This window comes from Zootoca vivipara, chromosome 13 (assembly GCF_965207765.1).
Source record: "Zootoca vivipara chromosome 13, rZooViv2.hap1.1, whole genome shotgun sequence".
Lineage (NCBI taxonomy): Eukaryota > Metazoa > Chordata > Lepidosauria > Squamata > Lacertidae > Zootoca > Zootoca vivipara.
Window position 1 is genome coordinate 31,012,192 of NC_142596.1, and position 18,850 is coordinate 31,031,041.

Consider the following 18,850-nt stretch of genomic DNA (forward strand, 5'->3'; position numbering starts at 1 on the left):
GTTGATAGAGATGAAACCTTTAACACCACCGTATAGTAAAGCAGGTGGTTGATCCATTTATGTATTTTCTTACACATATATTCCACCTTTCTTCTGTCATGGACTCCAAGGTCAGACACAGACCTGCTTAGCTTCAGCAAGGTGGTGGCCTCATGTGCCTTAAAATCATACATTAAGATACCATCTATCCTAGAATTGTCTAATCTTTCTGGAAGTAGCCCTCCATTGTTATAGGCAGAGGTCTTTTCCAGTCATAATATATTATATCCTTTTTAATAAGGACACGTGGGACTGAAATTTATTTATTAAGTAAGCAAGTTAAGTATACTGCCCTTCATTTGAGGATCACAGTGCAGTTTACAGTATAAAAACACAAATATACATAATAACAAAGGAGTAATACCCTGTCCTAGTTTAAAAGGCCATAGAATGTTTAATGAGGCAAAGGCCTGGGAGAAGAGGAATGTTTTTGCCTGGGACCTAAAGATATGTAATGAAGGCACATATTTTGTATACAAATATTTATTTATATATAGAGAGAGCATCATCAATGTGTATGGCGCCTTACAGAGGACAAGAGGACAGTGTACTACTCAGAATACTTGCAATAATACATCACAGGGAGAGACAACTGGGAGAAGAGGGAAATGGAGGCAGGGGTAAACAGGAACAGAAAATGTTTCTATTAAGTACTTAGTTTACAGCAGGGCATTTTCTACCAAAAGCTTTATATAAAAGATGGGTTTTGAAGGAAAAGGGGAAAGTGGCACCTCTTTTTTTTAGGAGGTAGCTCCAAGAGTGAGTGAATGAATGAAGGAGCAAATCTCCATTTGGCTGAGTAGTGTGAGGGTGGTAATGACATAGGATGGACTAAATATGGGGAATAAATATGTTCAACAGGATGGATTGTACCATTGTCAATAGATAAGGACCATAGACTGAACACAGGTGAGGGTTTAGGAGGAAACAGAAGTTCAGATGGAACTTTTGAAATGTACAAAGAAGAAGAAAAAAAGTACTGATAGATATAGAGCTGGGCACTGTTAGTAAAACAGGTGGTATTAAACTATTGCCATAAAGAAACTCGATGTTGCAAATGGGCAGGGAATTATTCTGTAGGTTTTAATCAAGTAGAACTGTGTTTAAAGTCCTAAGCCATCATATTTTAATGTGCTAAGCTGCCCTGAATACCAACTTGGGAGAAAGATGAAATATAAATACAGTATAATAAATATATACAGTAGATAAATTTTCAATAAAAGCATTAGGATAATATAAGGCATTCTATCACAATTTAGCAAGGTTTTAGAATTGTGTCTTACCGGGATTAGTAGTAATGATGGATTTTGAGAGTACAGTTGCAACCATGCAATTTCTAAATTTGTCAAAATTTATTCTTACATCTGATGCAAATATTACTGGGAAGAAAAATATCATTTATTATTATTTTGTTATTACAGGCAAAGCTTTACACTAGTGATAACCTCAGCAAAAATACTATATATAAAGAACTGAGAAGTACCGGTACCTGTTTCTCGTGGCATCCAGCTCTGTGCAAGCTGGATAGATTCATTGTCCCAGCTAGAAAAATAATAGCATTCAATTAATACAAAAGTTTGTTTAAAACGTTAATATTTTCTATTTGTGTTGATAGAATATATTGACACTCTTGTATCAGGGCAGCTTCCACATATTGAAATGATACAACAATATAAAAAGTAACAAAGGTCATAGAATTCTTCCTGAATTTAATCAGGATCTCCTTTCTTGTAACTTGGATCCATTGGTCCAAGTCCTAGCTGCATTCTGTATTAGTTGTAGTTTCTGAGTCACCTTCAAAGGTAGCCCCATGTAGAGCACATTGCAGTAGCTCATCAGGCCCTGGAGATATGAATTCATTTACAGTAGCTCAGTGTTCCCTTACCACCACCTTTTCCCCATCTTAGGTTGCAGTCCCCTACTTGCATTGTTCATTCTGTAATCACCAGATTGGGCACTGCTTTTCCTTTGGTTTAAGGCAGAATACGGTAGGTGCTGAGCAAATTGCTAAACAGATACATCTTACTCTGCCTCTGAAAACAAGCAGTCACAAACACTCAGGAAGTGAACTGCAGAGCAAGTGCGGAGGTCCTATTTATAAGAGGTCGACACCTGGAGCAGGGAATCCCTTGTTTATGAGGCATATGCTGCACCCAGACTGTATAAGCATGAGAGCACAGGTCAAAACTATACAAAAAGCATCATGGCTGTGACCAAGTTGCTGCGTGACTAAGGGAAACTGAGCAAAATTATAATACTTGAGGATTCAAATGTCAGTCTTGCAAGCAGCAGGATGTCTCATGCATAGCAGCAGTTGCTCTGCACCTAACCAATTTACATTCTTAACTTACATTTCAGTTCTTGAAATGTTAACCTATATTTATGTGCTGAGTGTGCGCAACCAGAATAAAGCTTGTTTTAAAATTCAAATTCAAATCCCCACACATGCAGAAGCTTTCCATTCTCCTTTATGAAAATATATGTTCACAGAATGTTCACTAGCTGATAAAGATGAGAGCACCTTCTATGCTCATTGAGCTTTATCATATTGGAACAGCAGCAGTACAGTACTTGCACATCACAACTACTAAATTGTGCCTTTTGGCTTCAGAACATGAAATATCACTTGGCTCAGACAAAAGAAGGACGGAAAAATTAAAAGCTCTTTTTCTATCCAGATTCTTCCCTTCCTGTCTAGGTAATCTGTTTTTTTCTAAAAGAGCAGTGGTGTTTATTTAGTTTTCTCTTGAAAGAGAAATCTTAACCAGGGCTCCTCTTACATCTCAATACAGTATTTGCTACATGTTCTCTAAGAAATTTTTGAAGCATTTTTAATGTATAAAAGTCTTGATAATAAGCATTTACGCAAAGGTTAATCTATAGTTGCTACTTGAAAATATGTTGCTTTGAACAGGAATGATCATCAATGGTCTGACTGACTAAATGGCTTCTTTTATTTCCTCATCTCCACATGACCTTTTGTAATTGATTTGCAGCTTTGTTTCACTCTGCCTCTCCTTAGGGGAGAAATTGTCAATAACTCATAGAAATGGGTAATATATTCAAGACCATTCTATTGGACAGCCTTGTATGTTATAGAAGTTAATGAATATTGCTGCCATTAAATGAATGCCACTGTATCATCAGAGACACCACACAATTAATAAGAAGCTTCAATTAATGATAGCAATATGTACTTATGTTCAGTGTAGCCTCTTATTTTTGTATTAATTGGTATAGTTGGATGTTAGAATACACCTTACCATATCATCGCAAAGGAAGACTCAGTTTCATCATACAGCCTTACTTCACATCTGTGACCCTTTCGTCTGTCTGAAGTGGTGAAGTACTTTGGTTCTCCAACCTTTGTAAAGTGAACAACAAATGATTTGCAATCTTCAACTTGCGCACACACCAACCTTGTCAAAAGCAATAGTGTATCCCCATATTTATGTCTCTGCTATCCACATGAGTGAAGTCTGCTCTATTAGACTGCCTCACTCTGCCCTCAGCCAGCTGCCACCTGACTCCCTTTGTGGTGTTATAGATTGGGGGGGGGGTGCCCCAAACCCTAGAAATTAATAAATGGTAGAATTTTGGGTTTTGCAGTATTGAAGGGAAGAACTGGAGGCCAGTGGAAAAGTAAAGACTAAGCTTACTTCCAAGCCAGTGCCTCACCTGGGATAGAGACATTAACATGACAAAGATGTTGGTGGTCCATTCTAAGAGGAAACTTTGGCCTGAGCAGACAGATTGCCAGGGTAGCTAGGTGTGGGGTGACAGGAAAAGAGTGTTTTTAGCAAGGTGTGCTGGGAAGAGGAAGGGAGAAAAAAGACTGAGATGCATTTCGGGCAGGTTGGCTAGGAGAAATACTTTTGCCTCCAGTGCTAAACTGCTATGGGGAACAGCCCCCTCTTGAAATGACCTTGCTGTTGATAAACCATATTTCTTAAAGGTACAACAGTATCCACCATATCTTGGTGAGCCAGTGTGGTGTAGTGGTTAAGAGCAGTAGACTCGTAATCTGGGAAGCCGGGTTCGCGTCTCTGCTCCTCCACATGCAGCTGCTGGGTGACCTTGGGCTAGTCACACTTCTTTGAAGTCTCTCAGCCTCACCCACCTCACAGGGTGTCTGTTGTGGGGGAGGAGGGGGAAAGGAGATTGTTAGCCGCTTTGAGACTCCTTCGGGTAGTGATAAAGCGGGATATCAAATCCAAACTCTTCTTATCTTCAATTCTCCAAAGGAGTATCATTACTGCATTGCTCTTGTAAGGAGGAGGGTGGGGACAAAACTAGAATGTGTTGGGTTTGCCTGCCACTGGCCCTGGTTTTGCCTACTCTTAGCTTCCCTGGCTTCTGCCCCAACAGTCACAATGGGTAGCTTCCACCACTGGTCCACACTACAACCACTTCAGCAGGGCTGGCTGCAATTAAAGTCTCTTGGTGTGCATGTGCACCTCATTCTTCACAGAAAAATGAATCCAACGAAGGACTTGCAAAATGGTAGGGCATTGCTGAAGGAGAGGAAGCAGCTCTGCTCCAGTTTATTGCATTTTTACATTACATGAGTACTCTTGCAGTAGAGTAGAAAAGCATTTACTGTAGTAACTTTCTAAGGGCAGAACTGCACACTTTAAGGAGAAATATAGGTTACCAAACCTAATGTTTTCCTCTTATGCAAATGTCTGAGGCACTTATAGGGGAGATAACAGTAGATAAGAGGGGGTACTTAAGCCTCCCTTTGCTTGCTGATTATTCCCTATAAATGTTATTCATTCCTTATCGCCTGCCCTCTTCCAACTGGGTCTCCAAAATAAAAAGTAAGCCCAACTGAATTCTTGAAAAACAGCTGGGGAAAAAAAAGATATTTGCAGGAGACTAACTGGTGGCGAACATAATGCTGGAGACTTGCAGATACCCCTCATTCTGGTAAACATGTGAAGCTGCCTTATACTAACCCAGGTGAGACCTGTGGACCATATAGTCCAGTATTGTGTATTGGAGTAGCAATTAATGTTCAAGTTTTTGGGCCAAGAGAGGTATTTCTCATCATAGCTGCCAAGTTATCCCTTTTTAAAAGGGATCTTCCCTTGTGCTGAATAGGCTTCCTCGCGAGAAAAGGGAAAACTTGGCAGCTATGATTTCTCATCACTTGTAGACTCAGCTTTTTTAAAAAAAAAAACTGAAGATGCAAGAAACTTGTATAGACAAGTGTGATTTGTGATACTAAGTAAGTAGAACAGTTTGATAGATTTGGATGGCATTTGCACACAGCAATCACCATGGCATTTAGCACGGTATTGTATAGGTCCTGCTAATTGCAATGGGGCCTGTGCAAGAGAACTTCTTAATGGATTGTGCCCTTGTTGAATGGAGTATGTAAGAAAGAAAACAAAGTGTTCCATGTTCTTAATGCTATATGACAGCAATGTTTAACTGCCACTGTTGGAGGCAGCATATTCCTGAATGTTGTTGTTTAGTCGTTTAGTCGTGTCCGACTCTTTGTGACCCCATGGACCAGAGCACGCCAGGCACTCCTGTCTTGCACTGCCTCCCGCAGTTTGGTCAAACTTATGTTCGTAGCTTCGAGAACACTGTCCAACCATCTCGTCCTCTGTCGTCCCCTTCTCCTAGTGCCCTCCATCTTTCCCAACATCAGGGTGTTTTCCAAGGATTCCTCTCTTCTCATGAGGTGGCCAAAGTATTGGAGCCTCAGCTTCACAATCTGTTCTGAATATCAGTGGCAAAAGTGCTGTTGCGCTGATGTCATGCTTGTGGGCTTCCCTTAAGTCAGGGGTCAGCAAACCTATTCAGCAGGGGGCTGATCCACTGTCCCTCAGACCTTGTGGTGTGCCAGACTATATTTTGAAGAAGAAGAAAAAAGGAACGAATTCCTATGCCCCACAAATAACACAGAGATGCATTTTAAACTAAAGGACACATCCTACTCATGTAAAAACACGCTGATTCCCGGACCATCCGTGGGCCAGATTTAGAAGGCGATTGGGCTGGATCCAGCCCCCGGGCCTTAGTTTGCCTACCAATGGCTTAAGTATTTGGTTGGCTACTATGAGAACAGGAAGCTGGACTAGATTGGCCTGTGCGCTGATTCAGCAGGGCTCTTCTTACGTTCTTAAGAGGACAAAGATGAAGGGTCAATGAAACATGTGCTAAATCAATAAACCAATTTAGCATTCATGCTTAATCTTATAGTTAAAAACTAATCTGTGTGTGAATGTCAAAACACTTTAAATAAACTTCCTTATATTGTGCCGTTACAGGGTTCCAGCCTAGGTACATAAGGGCTTTGTGAAATGTGCTGTTTATGAAATTTTTCATTAATATTACTTGCAAACCTTCCTTAGCATTAAATCAAGCCAACTGGCTGCTGACCAAGACAAAAGGAGACAACTCCAATCAGAGATGGTCCAATAAATCCTTAACTATACATAAATTAATTTGACCATCAGGCTACAGTAGAAGCTCTCCAATATGTTACAGTTTTTTCTGACTTACCGACTTGACTGCTGCAAGAATATTAATTATTCTTCCTTCCAGACTCTGTCCATTGGCTGCAATGTCCGCCAGAGTGTAAAAATCTTGAGGGTCCTTCACAGGTAGATTCAACAGGGACAGTAGTTTGGTGTCAACTTCATAGTGGGGACAGATTTTAACCACGGAATGATTCTCACTGAGGAGCAGTTTGTAGCAGCTGACATATCACAACAGAAACAATACATTACTCATCACTACTAAAGGCTTTTTCCTATATTATGAACTCTGAATTGTTATGGGTTATTGTAATACTGATGTTATACTGGTGTTATGAAAAGCACATTACAATTGATACCAGAGAATAGTGGTTTCTTTGTACAAACAGAAGTCAAGTCATTGGCTGGCAGAGTTGACAGTGGCACTGCTTCAGGGGGGGGGGAATGGATGATTGACCTACTCTAAGCTCTGGAAGCAGATAGTTCTGCATATTTTAGTGTTGCAATAAGAAAATACTTTTGACATTGTAATTCAGCTATTTGTTGTGAGTAACTGAAGGTACTTTAAGAGCCGTTAACACCTAAGGTTGCTCAAAACAAGACTTGAAAAAGCTGCAATTCAGCAAGTAGAGAACCAGTGTGATGTAATTGATGGAGTCCCTATACAAAGGCCAACCTTAGGCCACTCATTATCTCTCAGTCTCACAGGGTTGGTGTGAGGACAACTGCTGCAAAGCCACTGCCAAACTTTGGCACCAGTTCGAAGTGATTCAGACAGTTGGATTTTGGGGTATTAACTATGAGCCCCAGGTTGATGTATCAATAAATCAGTTTGTGAGGCCCTGAAAAATGCAGGGGTTTTGAAGTTTTCTACCCAATATATATTGAATGGAGCCACTATATGTCGATTGAGGGCTCTTCCAGACTTCCTTTTGTGCTGCGTCCATGCTTTAAAGCTCTGTGTCTGCGTGCTTTTTTTGCCCTGCACTTTCCCTGTGAAACCCCACTCTTTACTGCTGAATCAGATCAAATGGCAATCTATGGAGACCCAAACTGACATTTGTTTTGATTAAGCATTAAGGAGCAGGTTTTCTCAGGGAAAGTGCCAAGACCCCCCCCCCAAAGGAAAGGGGACGGGGACAGGGACGGGGACGGGGATGGGGGCTCAGATACAGCACTTTAAATTGTGGACCTGTTCCTAGAAAGCACAGGGCAAAAGGTACAAGTTGAGCCCTGAGTTTAAGATTCATTTCTATGATGCAGTGCCAAGGTATTACAATAGTTTCAGAGTTAAGAGATGTTAGAGTTGCCATATTTCAAAAAGTGAAAATCCAGACACAAAGTCTAATTGATAACTGTTTGGTGTTGCTTGGCTGTCAGGTCATTTTGTAGCACTAGTGGAGGACACTGACACTTGCCAGACAGCTATATAATTTTTTCAAGAGTAACATCTGTGTCATCTGGTATCAACAATCAGAATATGCCACTTGTAAACATGTTTTAGTTTTATTTCGGATATAAGATTCTGACTTTACAGTTACCTAGGAGTTGTAGCGTTGAATTTTTCTTCCTTTTCAGCCTCTTTTGTCTGAACTAAAGGATTTTCAATTATGACTATAAAAGGGAAAACAGTATGGGTTTAAATGACTGCTTACAAGTTCATTCAGCAAGACACTGGCAATCCAGTTCTAATGGTTTTCAGTCAGCCTTACTCCTGGGTACCTGCATACAATTTCAGCCTTAACTGCTTAAATCTGGCTGGATTATTATTATGATTAAATTTATGGACCATTTTTAGAAGACTGAAACAGTAAAAACTTAGCATCTGAGAGGGAATCTGGGAGATTACTTTTTCAGTCCATGTCTCTTGATGACAGCTTTATTAGATTGAATCTTGTTGGGTTTTTTTAGTTTACTTTCCCCCCCTCTCACTCAATCTAACTAAAAATTTGGTTCCAATTAAATAGTCCACAACTCTTTGAAGGATAACACACTAGGACCACAACACATTATATTGATTTAAAGAGGAGGGAAACATACTGAAATTGAAATATGTTCAGAATAAACTCCAGCTCACCACAGTCACCAACTCTAAAGCTTTCTGAAAGTGATTTAATATAGTCCTCTCTTCCCCAAGAATGTACATTTATGAAGTAAGATGGTGAATCGCGGACAGTGAAGCCAAAAGTGTACCTTTCTGATCCAATATCTGCAGCGACAAGAGACAGAGACAGTTTTAGAATCCAGTTAAAAGTTTTAATTCCATGTAAGACACATGAAAATATTATGTGTACTTATTGTTACATTCTCCTCAGTGTTAAGTCATGGCAGAAAACAGCCCACCTCAATCAAATTGACTTTGGAACTGTCATCTGTCTCAGACACCTATTGGTTGTGGAGGCTGTCATCACCATAGTATCAGCCACCATGTTCCTTTATGATGTGCATATGGCATATGATAAAGAAATATAGAGGTCAGTGCTGGGGTGCCAACAACAGCAGCAGGAACAAAGAAATGATGATAAGAGAGGAAGAGGAGTGGCTGTAAAAGGTTGACAAGCTGGATTTGGACAAAGGAACACTTAATGAGAAACAGGTATAAAGCAGCTGTGGAGAGCTTTTGGCCATACTGTATAGATGTTGCTGAACTACAACTCTCATCTACCCCAGCAAACATGGTCAGTGACTGGGAATGAGTTGTACAGTAGTTTAGCAACATCTGTTGGGCCAAAAGTTCCCCACAACTAGTATAAAGCAAAGTAGAACAATCTCATTAACTACCACTAGAGGTCACTCTTTTTTAATTAAATCATTATATTTTCATGAATGGGAGAAAAATGGTGTCATGGCTGGTTCAATTGCAGTTTAGGCAGAGACCAGCAGTGCAAGTGCCTCAGTGTTTTGGTAAAAACTTTGCATGGAATGAAATATTCCATTATCATCAGATATCATCAGATGCTTACAAAATAGTGGGAGATTCATTGGTATGTTAACTAACCCTAGCAGATGCAGGTGCCCTTAAAAATGTTAAGTCAGGTTTCAGCAAGGGATAAAGTTGATGAGATGCTTGTTTCAATTAACATGTTGTTACTCTCTCTTAGAGCTTTGTTATTCTACACTTTAATTTCAACATAGCTTTTGCATAAAATATCCCCACATGCTTTTTGGTTAGAAAAACCATTGATCGAAGATAGAGCCAGAAAAAAAGAGAATTTGTGACTTAAAAGAACTTTACTTTTTCTGTCTGGAAAGCCTTTGGCATCTGTTTTCCCAATCACCATACCAATTATACTCTGGGAAAAAAAGAGATTACAGAATATATACATCAAATACAGATGTACAGGATGTATTTGATTTCACAGACTCTCTTGTCCTTCAGTAATAAAAAAAAGCATATATAACTGTTTCTATTTTAATGCACTTATTCTACAGAAGCATCAATAAATTAACAACATAAGTGGTTTTCTCAATATATTAAAGATGAAGACTGGGAAATAATATAAAGACCCCACATCTGTCTGTCTCTGTAAGGAAAATGTTTACCTGAAAACATATACTTTTTTGTCACTTGCACCGGCAGTGAGCAGCTTATGCACCCTGCAGAATAGGCTAAGGGCATGTCAAAGTCAAAACAGTTAGGGTACAAGTTCCTGAGTCATCTAAATCATAGAATTACAGCGGTACCTCGGGTTACAGACGCTTCAGGTTACAGACTCTGCTAACCCAGAAATAGTACCTTGGGTTAAGAACTTTGCTTAAGGGTGAGAACAGAAATTGTGTGGCAGCGGCAGCAGCGGGAGGCCCCATTAGCTAAAGTGGTACCTCAGGTTAAGAACAGTTTCAGCTTAAGAACGGACCTCCGGAACGAATTAAGTTCTGAACCTGAGGTACCACTGTATAGAGTTGGAAGCGGCCCCAAGGTTCATCTAGTGCAACCCCCTGCAATGCAGGAATCTCAACTAAAGCATCCATGACAGATGGAGGCCATGTGATTTCCCATGCCTTCACAGTGGCATAAAAGGAGCATTTCTATTTTTCTTCACCATTAAAGAAACTCTTATTTTTTACTATACCATCATGAACTCTCAAGGATTTCAGCAGGGTAGCTAGCTGCATGTTACAGACAAATGTATGCAACACCCCAACAGTCATTTTTACTAAGCTAAATCAACTCCCCAGGATGACAGTTGTGAACAGTGACACAGAAGGAAGGTAGGGGTCCCATAAACTTTCCCTTTCTACCACTTCTCCACATGAATTTTCCCTTTCTCAGAATCTGCTATGCTTTTTTAAAAAAGTAGGTGCGCAGGGAAGCAGTAAATGAATTTGTGCATTAAGTTGTGCATTAAGCCCTTAAAATATGCATTTATTTAGACTTTTAGAGGAAATACCTATGCTTAAAGGCAACAACAACCACCAAAAAAAGATTTTTTTGCAGATTTGTATCAGTAGTGTTGAAACAATAACACTGTGATCTTTAGTGAACTGTCTGGCTTAGTTTTAAAAACCCCAAAGATCTACGATAAGAGGTCATATCCCTATTTCAAAATTCAGAATTGTCTGTTTATTAAATGAAATTGAAATCCCATGGTGAGAAGTGCGATGAAAATTTGATGGAAAACTAATGTGCCATCTCATCCATGAGTTTTAAAATGGGAGGAGGCCTTTCCTCCCAGGACTCTTGGAGTCAAACCATGAATGTGCAAGGTCTCATAAATCTCTTTTTTTTGCATATTCAAAACTGAAGTATATACTGGTACTCCTTATATTATAAATGAGAAGCAGGTATTTATATAAGAAATATTTTCTTATTTCATAGATAAGTATCCCAAACAAAGAGGAAGAACCCACCCGCTTCCATTTCAGAATGCTGGGTGATTATTTTTATGTATATTCTATTTTGTTGTCCAACAGCAAAACACACATTTGTAAATGCCTGCAGATGCAGCAACCATGTCATGTCATTAAGGCTTGCCCAAGACACTTGCTGCTTGAGATAGAACAGGAAAAGTTCCAAAACAAAATGCACAGTACCCAAAGGTGATCAAGTTATTTTGATACCTGAGTGAGAAAATCCCAGAAGTACCTGTCTCTGGGAGTAATAAATAGATAATAAATAAATAAATAAATAATATAATATAATACATTTTAAAATATCAATTTGCTGCCCTTTCATGACATTCAGAATCACATGCCTGAGACAGCTGCCTTATTCTGTTTAATGTTGGGCTGGGCCTCCATGTCATCTATGAGGAAAGAGTTCCAAAAAGGACTCCACGCATTAGGTCTCTTAGCTTAACCCCCTCCCCCAAATCACCACCGCCACCACATTACATTCTCGAATTTGGTTTCAGGGAAACAGAATGAACAAAACACCTGTTGAAAAATAGACTTGCAGATTTCTATGTGCCTTTCAGTCACTAGATGGGGCAAGAAAACTATTCCAGCATTTGTCTGGATAAGTTCACTCAGGGTATGTTTGCAATGAAATATAATTCCCTCGGGTCTTTGAAAGCTTTCTTAAGTGCATTCTATTAATTCACATTCAAAATGTTTCATTTCCTAACTCACAGTAATTTAATTAAATGGCAGAATATCTTGTGTATAATTCTGCTGATAATAGAGAGCTGGTTCTTGGAATCCCAAATTTGTTCTAAGACTCTGCTTACAATAGTATTTATTTCAAAGTCATCTTAAAATTTATATTTACAACATTATTTCACTCTTTTAACAAAGTGAAATTCCATAATTCCAAATTAAAAGCTTGAGAAATATTCCTAAACCTCTTGTAGATGTCCTTAATTTTGAGATATTTTAGTCATACCATTTAACTAATCAAAAGAAGAAAATAAACTTCTGTGTTCATTTGCCAGTATTTTGTGCTGACACTTTCCAAACTTGTTATTTTTACTCTATTTCTTCCTCTTACTTCATTTTGACCTTTGGCATTCACATAACTTAAAACAGTGATATAGTGCTTCAGTTATATATAACATTTTCTGAAATAATGTTGTAGAATTGATTTTATTGGAGCTAGTTCTTTTATAAATAATAATAATAATGACAATAATTTTATTATTTATACCCCACCCATCTGGCTGGGTTTCCCCAGTTACTCTGAGTGGCTTTCAGAAAAATATAAAAACATAATAAAACATAAAATGTTAAAAACTTCCTGATACACATGCATAAAGTCACACACTATCTACTACTAGCTTCCCTCAAAATGAATTACTTAATGTCTGACATTAAATAAACCACATTTCTTTTTCAGATTGAAAGCAGTATTTGTTAATCAAGTAAAACTACAATTAAATTCTTGCTTGGTCCATATGTCGATACTCTCAATGCTGTACACTAAATAAAATCTTTTGGCCAAATACATCCACCCCACAAGAGAATCTTTCATGTGCTTTCAATTCAGTGCCAAAGAAACATCCCTTGAAGAAATCTATGGCCTTGTAATACATTATTTAACTTTTGATAGAAGGAAATTACTACTCTTATTTCATGTTAAAATCAACAGAGTTTCACAATTATGGTATAGTATGTGTGTCATTTGTGTTAGGATGAACAGTACTGGGAGATACAAATATATTTCTCTTGCCCCTGTCAGGACTTTAAGTCATCTGAGTTTCAGCCCCAAATTTCTCTGTTGTTGGTCCCTAAAATACTTAACAATCCTTAGGCTGCAATTCTACGCACATTTCCTTGAGAGAGTAATCCACATTGAATGTAATGAGACTAACAGGACAATCCTAAATATGTCATCTCAGAAGTAAGCCTCATTTAGTTTAGTGAGGGTTACTTCTCCCAGATTAGCATGTTTACAACTGCAGACTAAATGTCTTATTCTGAGGTTTAGGACTTGCACAAGTACAGCCACCTGCAAAATAACACTTCTTTTTACTACATCAAAAATGAATGAGAGAAGAGTATAAATATAAAACAATAAAGCTATATATACATTTTCAATGTGTTGTACATAGTTGCCACCCATATTCTGTATGCAACAATTTTTAAAGTTTTTCTAAGTCCTGGTTCTTATAATTTGTGTTTCAACAGCCGGTGGCGTAGGTAGGAGGGCGGAGGGCGGGCACCGCCCCCGGCACCATCTCTGGCAGGGTGACAAGAGGGCACCCCATGGGGGTGCCATTGCGCTGCTACAGCCGCGTGCAAAGAATCCTCCGCTCGTGGCCACACCCTCTGCTGCCGCCTCTTCACCCCTACACCAAGGACGGAGGGGCGGCAGGAGGAGCAGCAGCAGCGGCAAAGGCCACCACCTCCCCGAGGCACACCATCCCCGCCCGCGTCTGCTCTTGCTCTAACCGCTGCTGCCTCAGAATCACCACTGCTGTCTTGGGCAGAGTGGGGTGGGCGGAGAGAGCGATCTGCAGAGGGAGTGAGCAGAGCCGTGCAGATGTTTGCAGCGGCGTCAGCAAACCGCCTGTACGGGCGGCTGCAGCCAGGAGCAAGCGATCCCGCCACTGTATAGACAGTGCACCCATGCTCTGTACATAGCAGCAACGTGCATGCACTGTATGGTCGGTTTGCCCCACCCCAGGTACCGTTCATGCTTCGTTCGCCCCTGTCAACAGCCCATGCTAAACCTCCACAATGCATTAACATTGAAGTATGGGATCCAGTGCCATTGTCATTACTGTACCAGGTGCAGATAGCACCTTATCCCAGGAATGGGAAACATGTGGCACTCCAAATATTGTTATACTATGGCTCCTAACATCACTGTTCATTAGCTGCACTGTCTGGGGCTGATAGGAACTGGAGTCCAACAACTTCTGAAGGGCTACAGGTTCCCCATTCCTGCCTTATCCCTTTGATCTGGTCCTGTGAGTTGATCCTGCCATGTGAATTGGGCAGCTAGAGATGTTGGTACGAATGTACCAGTGCTCAGCAACTCCTGCATGATGCAGCTGTGCCATGCCAAGGGGCTTTGCAGGAGGGTGTGGACTTGAATTGATGTGGAACGCAAGGCCATTGGCAACTCTTGTACTGTAACAGCTTTCATCATGTGAGTGTACACACACAGCACAAGAAATACTACAGCTTATTAATCACAAATAGGAGAAAGCAGCATAGATTTAGCTGCTTTAATGGTTGCAGTATAGAACCAGGCTGAAGATCTTTGGATGTAACAGGGAGTTTGGATATTCAACCTTCATTTTTAATATGGAATCCAGATTAGGAGCAGGTTCACCTGTCAATGATCATAATGAGTTCTAGGAAGTCATAATGCGGAAGTTATAGGGGCAAAATGCCTTGGGGCTCAACTCTGAGAAGATATGATTGAAAGTTGCAATGTGTGTTTGTTATGTACAGACTACACGGAGTATCCTTGCAAATCCTTGCTCTCTCTGGAACACTGACATGCATTTAATAGTTAAGAAACAACAGACATAGATGGAAATTTCCCCCCCAAATGCTCAAGGGTTAGTCAAGGGAAGCTGTGCATGAATGGGACTACCCATGTGAGTAACGCTCACAGCTTCCAATCTGGTGTCCCTAGTCCAAAAGAATACATTTCCAATGTATTGTGATACTATAATGCAAACTCTGTAGAAATTATCAACACAACATCTATTTAAAGAAAATACAAAGAAGTCTCTGATACTTCAGTCAATGAACTGTCCAGTCAACATCAATAGTTGTGGCATCCACACTCTGTGGTCAACAGAAGTATCAGTTTTCACTTTCTGAGGGTACACAAAGAGAAGCTAACATACTTTGTGCCTAATAATTATGCCAATGCTGTGAGTATATAAAGACAAACCAATTACATAATTTTGCAGTAATATAATATAGTGATATACTGTTTCACTGGAGAACAAAAAAGACTTATGTCACCAAGACCTACAGGACGAGCAAGATTTGGATGCACATCTGAAATGGCTACAAAATTTTGTGTTGAAACCGAGTAGGCCATTCTTTTTATCTGAAACTACAGAAAAGTATGTTAGAGCTTTTAAAGAGAGCAAAATAAAAACAAATCACTTAGAGCATTCCGCAGAGAAGCCATTTTCTTTAAAAAGCTAATTTGATATACAGCACCTGCTTTCTGGATGACTTCTTTGCTGTAATGGTCAAACATAGATAACAAAACTGTTTCAACTTGTTAAAAACACTTATGTTTTTTATTGGGTCAGATCATTAAAAAAAATACATTCTTAAATTTAATTTCACTTTTTAAAATGTAACACTTTCAGATCACGTTGGCACTTTTGCAAGCTTGAAATTGGCTCATGATAGACATGATATGTGTGTGGCACTTTCTGAACAGATTTTGAGATGTGCAAAAGTAGTAAATATTGAACAGTAATAACCTATATGGATTTCACATGACTACTTTGATGCTTTTAATCTGTGGATATTCTTGGTGGATGCTCTTCCATGAGGGAAGTGCATTGCATCAGCTTTGGCCCCTATGTCATTTTTCTATCCATCAGCTCTCATCTTGCCCCATTGTTCAATTTCATGTAAAACAATCCAGCTCCTGTTGTGCATGGACTATTGGACTTGAGATTAGAAAAGTCTGGGGTCAAATCTTCAGTTATACCATGAAGCTAAATACCGGTAAGTAAACCACAGTCTCTTACCAACCTAGTCAACTTTTAAAAGTTAAATGAAAACAAGATAAAGGCACCCACTGTCCACGGTTCTGAACTCCCAGGAGGTACGATGGGGCAAAAAAATTATAAATTATATATTTTTAAAAGAAACTATCTGCTTCTGCTTCTTTTTTTAAAGAAAAAAATCAAATTCCATCTCAATAAAAGGTAAAATTACCACAGCAAGAAGCTGTGCCCACTATCCAAAGAACTTTGCAATTGGTTCCATGTGCCTGAAGAATTTATGTTTCTCAAAGAGAAAGACTCAAAAGCTCCCCTCCCCAAATGCACTCTAGCCCAAGCCTCTGGACTAGCCTACAGCAGCTCTTTGAATTTATTACAAACTTAGACATTTTGAAGCAGTTCACATTCTGTTGACATTCTATATTTCTAATTCAGACAGTGTGCAGACACTGTACAGGGAATTTTGGGGGAAGACATTTGTCTGCCCCCACCCTATCACTAGAACCACCCACTCAGCCTATTCCTTTATGTTTATTTTCCTGGCATCCACTACTTCTAAAAAGATAAAAAGGATTAAGGAACTACTGATGGCAGCAGCAATAATTTTTTTCAAAAAAATAAACAGCAGAAACCAATAAAAACAGTAAAAGGGTTTTTAGGAGTTAACAAAAGCTGAATTCTAAAAATTGTCTGCCATAAGTCTGCAGCACCAAGAAGCCAAAAAGTATTGTGGTTCCTTAGTGACTTTCTGGTATATTGTTAAACATTCATTTTAAAACCCAGATTGTAAAGTAAAAATGACTTTTTGTGGGATGTTCAAAACTTCCAAGCCTCACACATACTGGCATCAAAAATGAGTCACAATCAATACACTGACAGTGTGCCTAAAAGCCCTTTGTAATGTCAGTTCTCAAAGCTGTTTTCCTTTGACTGTACTCATATTCACTGACAGATATCAGAGTTGTGTTTTGTTGGGCTTCCTTTTTTTACTTTTCATCCATCAGGCCATCTCTGGCATATCTTAGATAAGTGAAAATAAATGAATGCTGTCTGGAGATAATACATAACAAACATAACTGTGGTTATTTCACAACTTTTGATTTTTTTTAATTAAAAAAATACATGGATAAAGTGTATCCAGCTAATATATTCTGAAAGTCTTTCTTTTTAACTTCTAGTTATTTTTTCCTATAGATCCGTCGAAAGTTAAGGTGCCCTATTTCCATATTTAAAAATTCTAACTTGGAAAGAAACAGAAACTTCCAGCTGTCTTAGGCAGCAAGATGCAGCCCAATTATGCCTCCTAGGCAACTATCAATAGTATATTCTTCCCTCAAATACAGTGTTAAATAATTCATTGCCCATTGAAAATGGATTAGTGGGCTTTTTTTTAATGACTGAATCAGATTACCTCAAAGAGGCATTTAAAAAACAAAGTTTTTTAAATATGTAAAGTGTTACTGGTGGATACATTTGAATTGTAATATTAAACAGTGTGGAATCACTAAAGGAGGGTTAAACATTTTCCACATCTCATGCTGGATATAGGTAATGAGATTTAAAAGGAGTCGTGGGTATAAAGCTGCTTGTTGCCAGCACTGCCAAGATAATAAGGCAAATTGGGACACCAAAATCAACAAGAACTCTAGAGAATATCTTAATGGGGGGGGTTCAGTATTTCCCCTAAGCATGCTGTATTACTCAACTGCAAAAACTGTTTTTCAGTTAGAAGTTCACTAGCCTTCAGAAAACTGCAATTACCAGGATACTGTGCATGAAAGTGTGACAATTAAACCAGTTTAAATTGATAGTACGGATATTGTCTTATCTTGCCAACCTAAATCAGTTAACGGCCATTGTGCCCTGCAAGGAACTCTGGGAATTGTGAGGGCATTAAGAATGGTTACACATATGGTTAGACATAAAACTGCACCCCAATACTCCCTAGTTAATTGAGCGGAATAACTGCCAGTAGAGTACAGTATGTTGCAACCGCTTTTAACTGAAAAAACGAAATCTATTCATAGATCCTTTTTCAATAAGCACTAAGACAAAAGGGGGGGGTGTAAAAGGGATGGACTAAAGAAGTCATTACTTTGCTGGCCAGTTTTGTGAGGGCCAGTTTAATGGAGGAAGAAGAAGGGTGCCATATTCTGAAGAGCAAAAAAGAGGACATATTTGTTGACTTCTACTTTTAATTATGGATCACTATACAATAACGACTTTCATTTTACATACCCATGAAAAAGAGGATGTGTCCTGGAAAAAGAGGACATATGGCAACGCTAGAAGGAATGGAACCCCCCCCTTCCCAAATAGGGAGTACAGTATAGTTAAGAAAAGATGGAAATGGGGATGCTACATTGTAAAGACAATTTACAGTACAATCATACAGTCCACTTGAAAGTAATTTAACTCAATGAGGCTTACTTCCCAATGAGTGGGTATAGGATTTTTCAGCCAAAATGTGGATTGGGCATTTCTTAACACTGTTTTCACCCTGTATTATATTCACACAATGAGATCTGCTGAAGGGCTATTCACCTCATCAGTGATTGCTAGATGAAGCCAGGCATGCTAATCAGGGGAAACCAGGATATTATTATTATTATTATTATTATTATTATTATTATTATTATTATTTCTTCTACTACTACATTATAATTGTTTGTACCTTGAGCAAAAAAACTGAGTGGGGAGAGAGATTCTCTGGATTATTCCAGATTATTA

The 18,850-nt window shown here is 39.0% G+C and overlaps 1 protein-coding gene across 1 annotated transcript in view; it reads right to left on the minus strand.

Annotated features, from left to right (window-relative positions):
* Positions 1 to 15,477, minus strand: part of MEIOB (meiosis specific with OB-fold) — a 26,243-nt gene extending 10,766 nt beyond the window's left edge. The window contains exons 1-8 of the mRNA XM_035131666.3: positions 15,406 to 15,477; positions 9,766 to 9,823; positions 8,608 to 8,739; positions 8,072 to 8,144; positions 6,556 to 6,751; positions 3,303 to 3,403; positions 1,529 to 1,581; positions 1,323 to 1,418 (exon numbers count right to left, since the gene is read on the minus strand). Coding sequence (XP_034987557.3) covers positions 1,323 to 1,418; positions 1,529 to 1,581; positions 3,303 to 3,403; positions 6,556 to 6,751; positions 8,072 to 8,144; positions 8,608 to 8,739; positions 9,766 to 9,823; positions 15,406 to 15,474 — 778 coding nt within the window. The 5' untranslated portion in view covers positions 15,475 to 15,477. The remainder of the gene's footprint in view (positions 1 to 1,322; positions 1,419 to 1,528; positions 1,582 to 3,302; positions 3,404 to 6,555; positions 6,752 to 8,071; positions 8,145 to 8,607; positions 8,740 to 9,765; positions 9,824 to 15,405) is intronic.
* Positions 15,478 to 18,850: the final 3,373 nt, after the last annotated feature.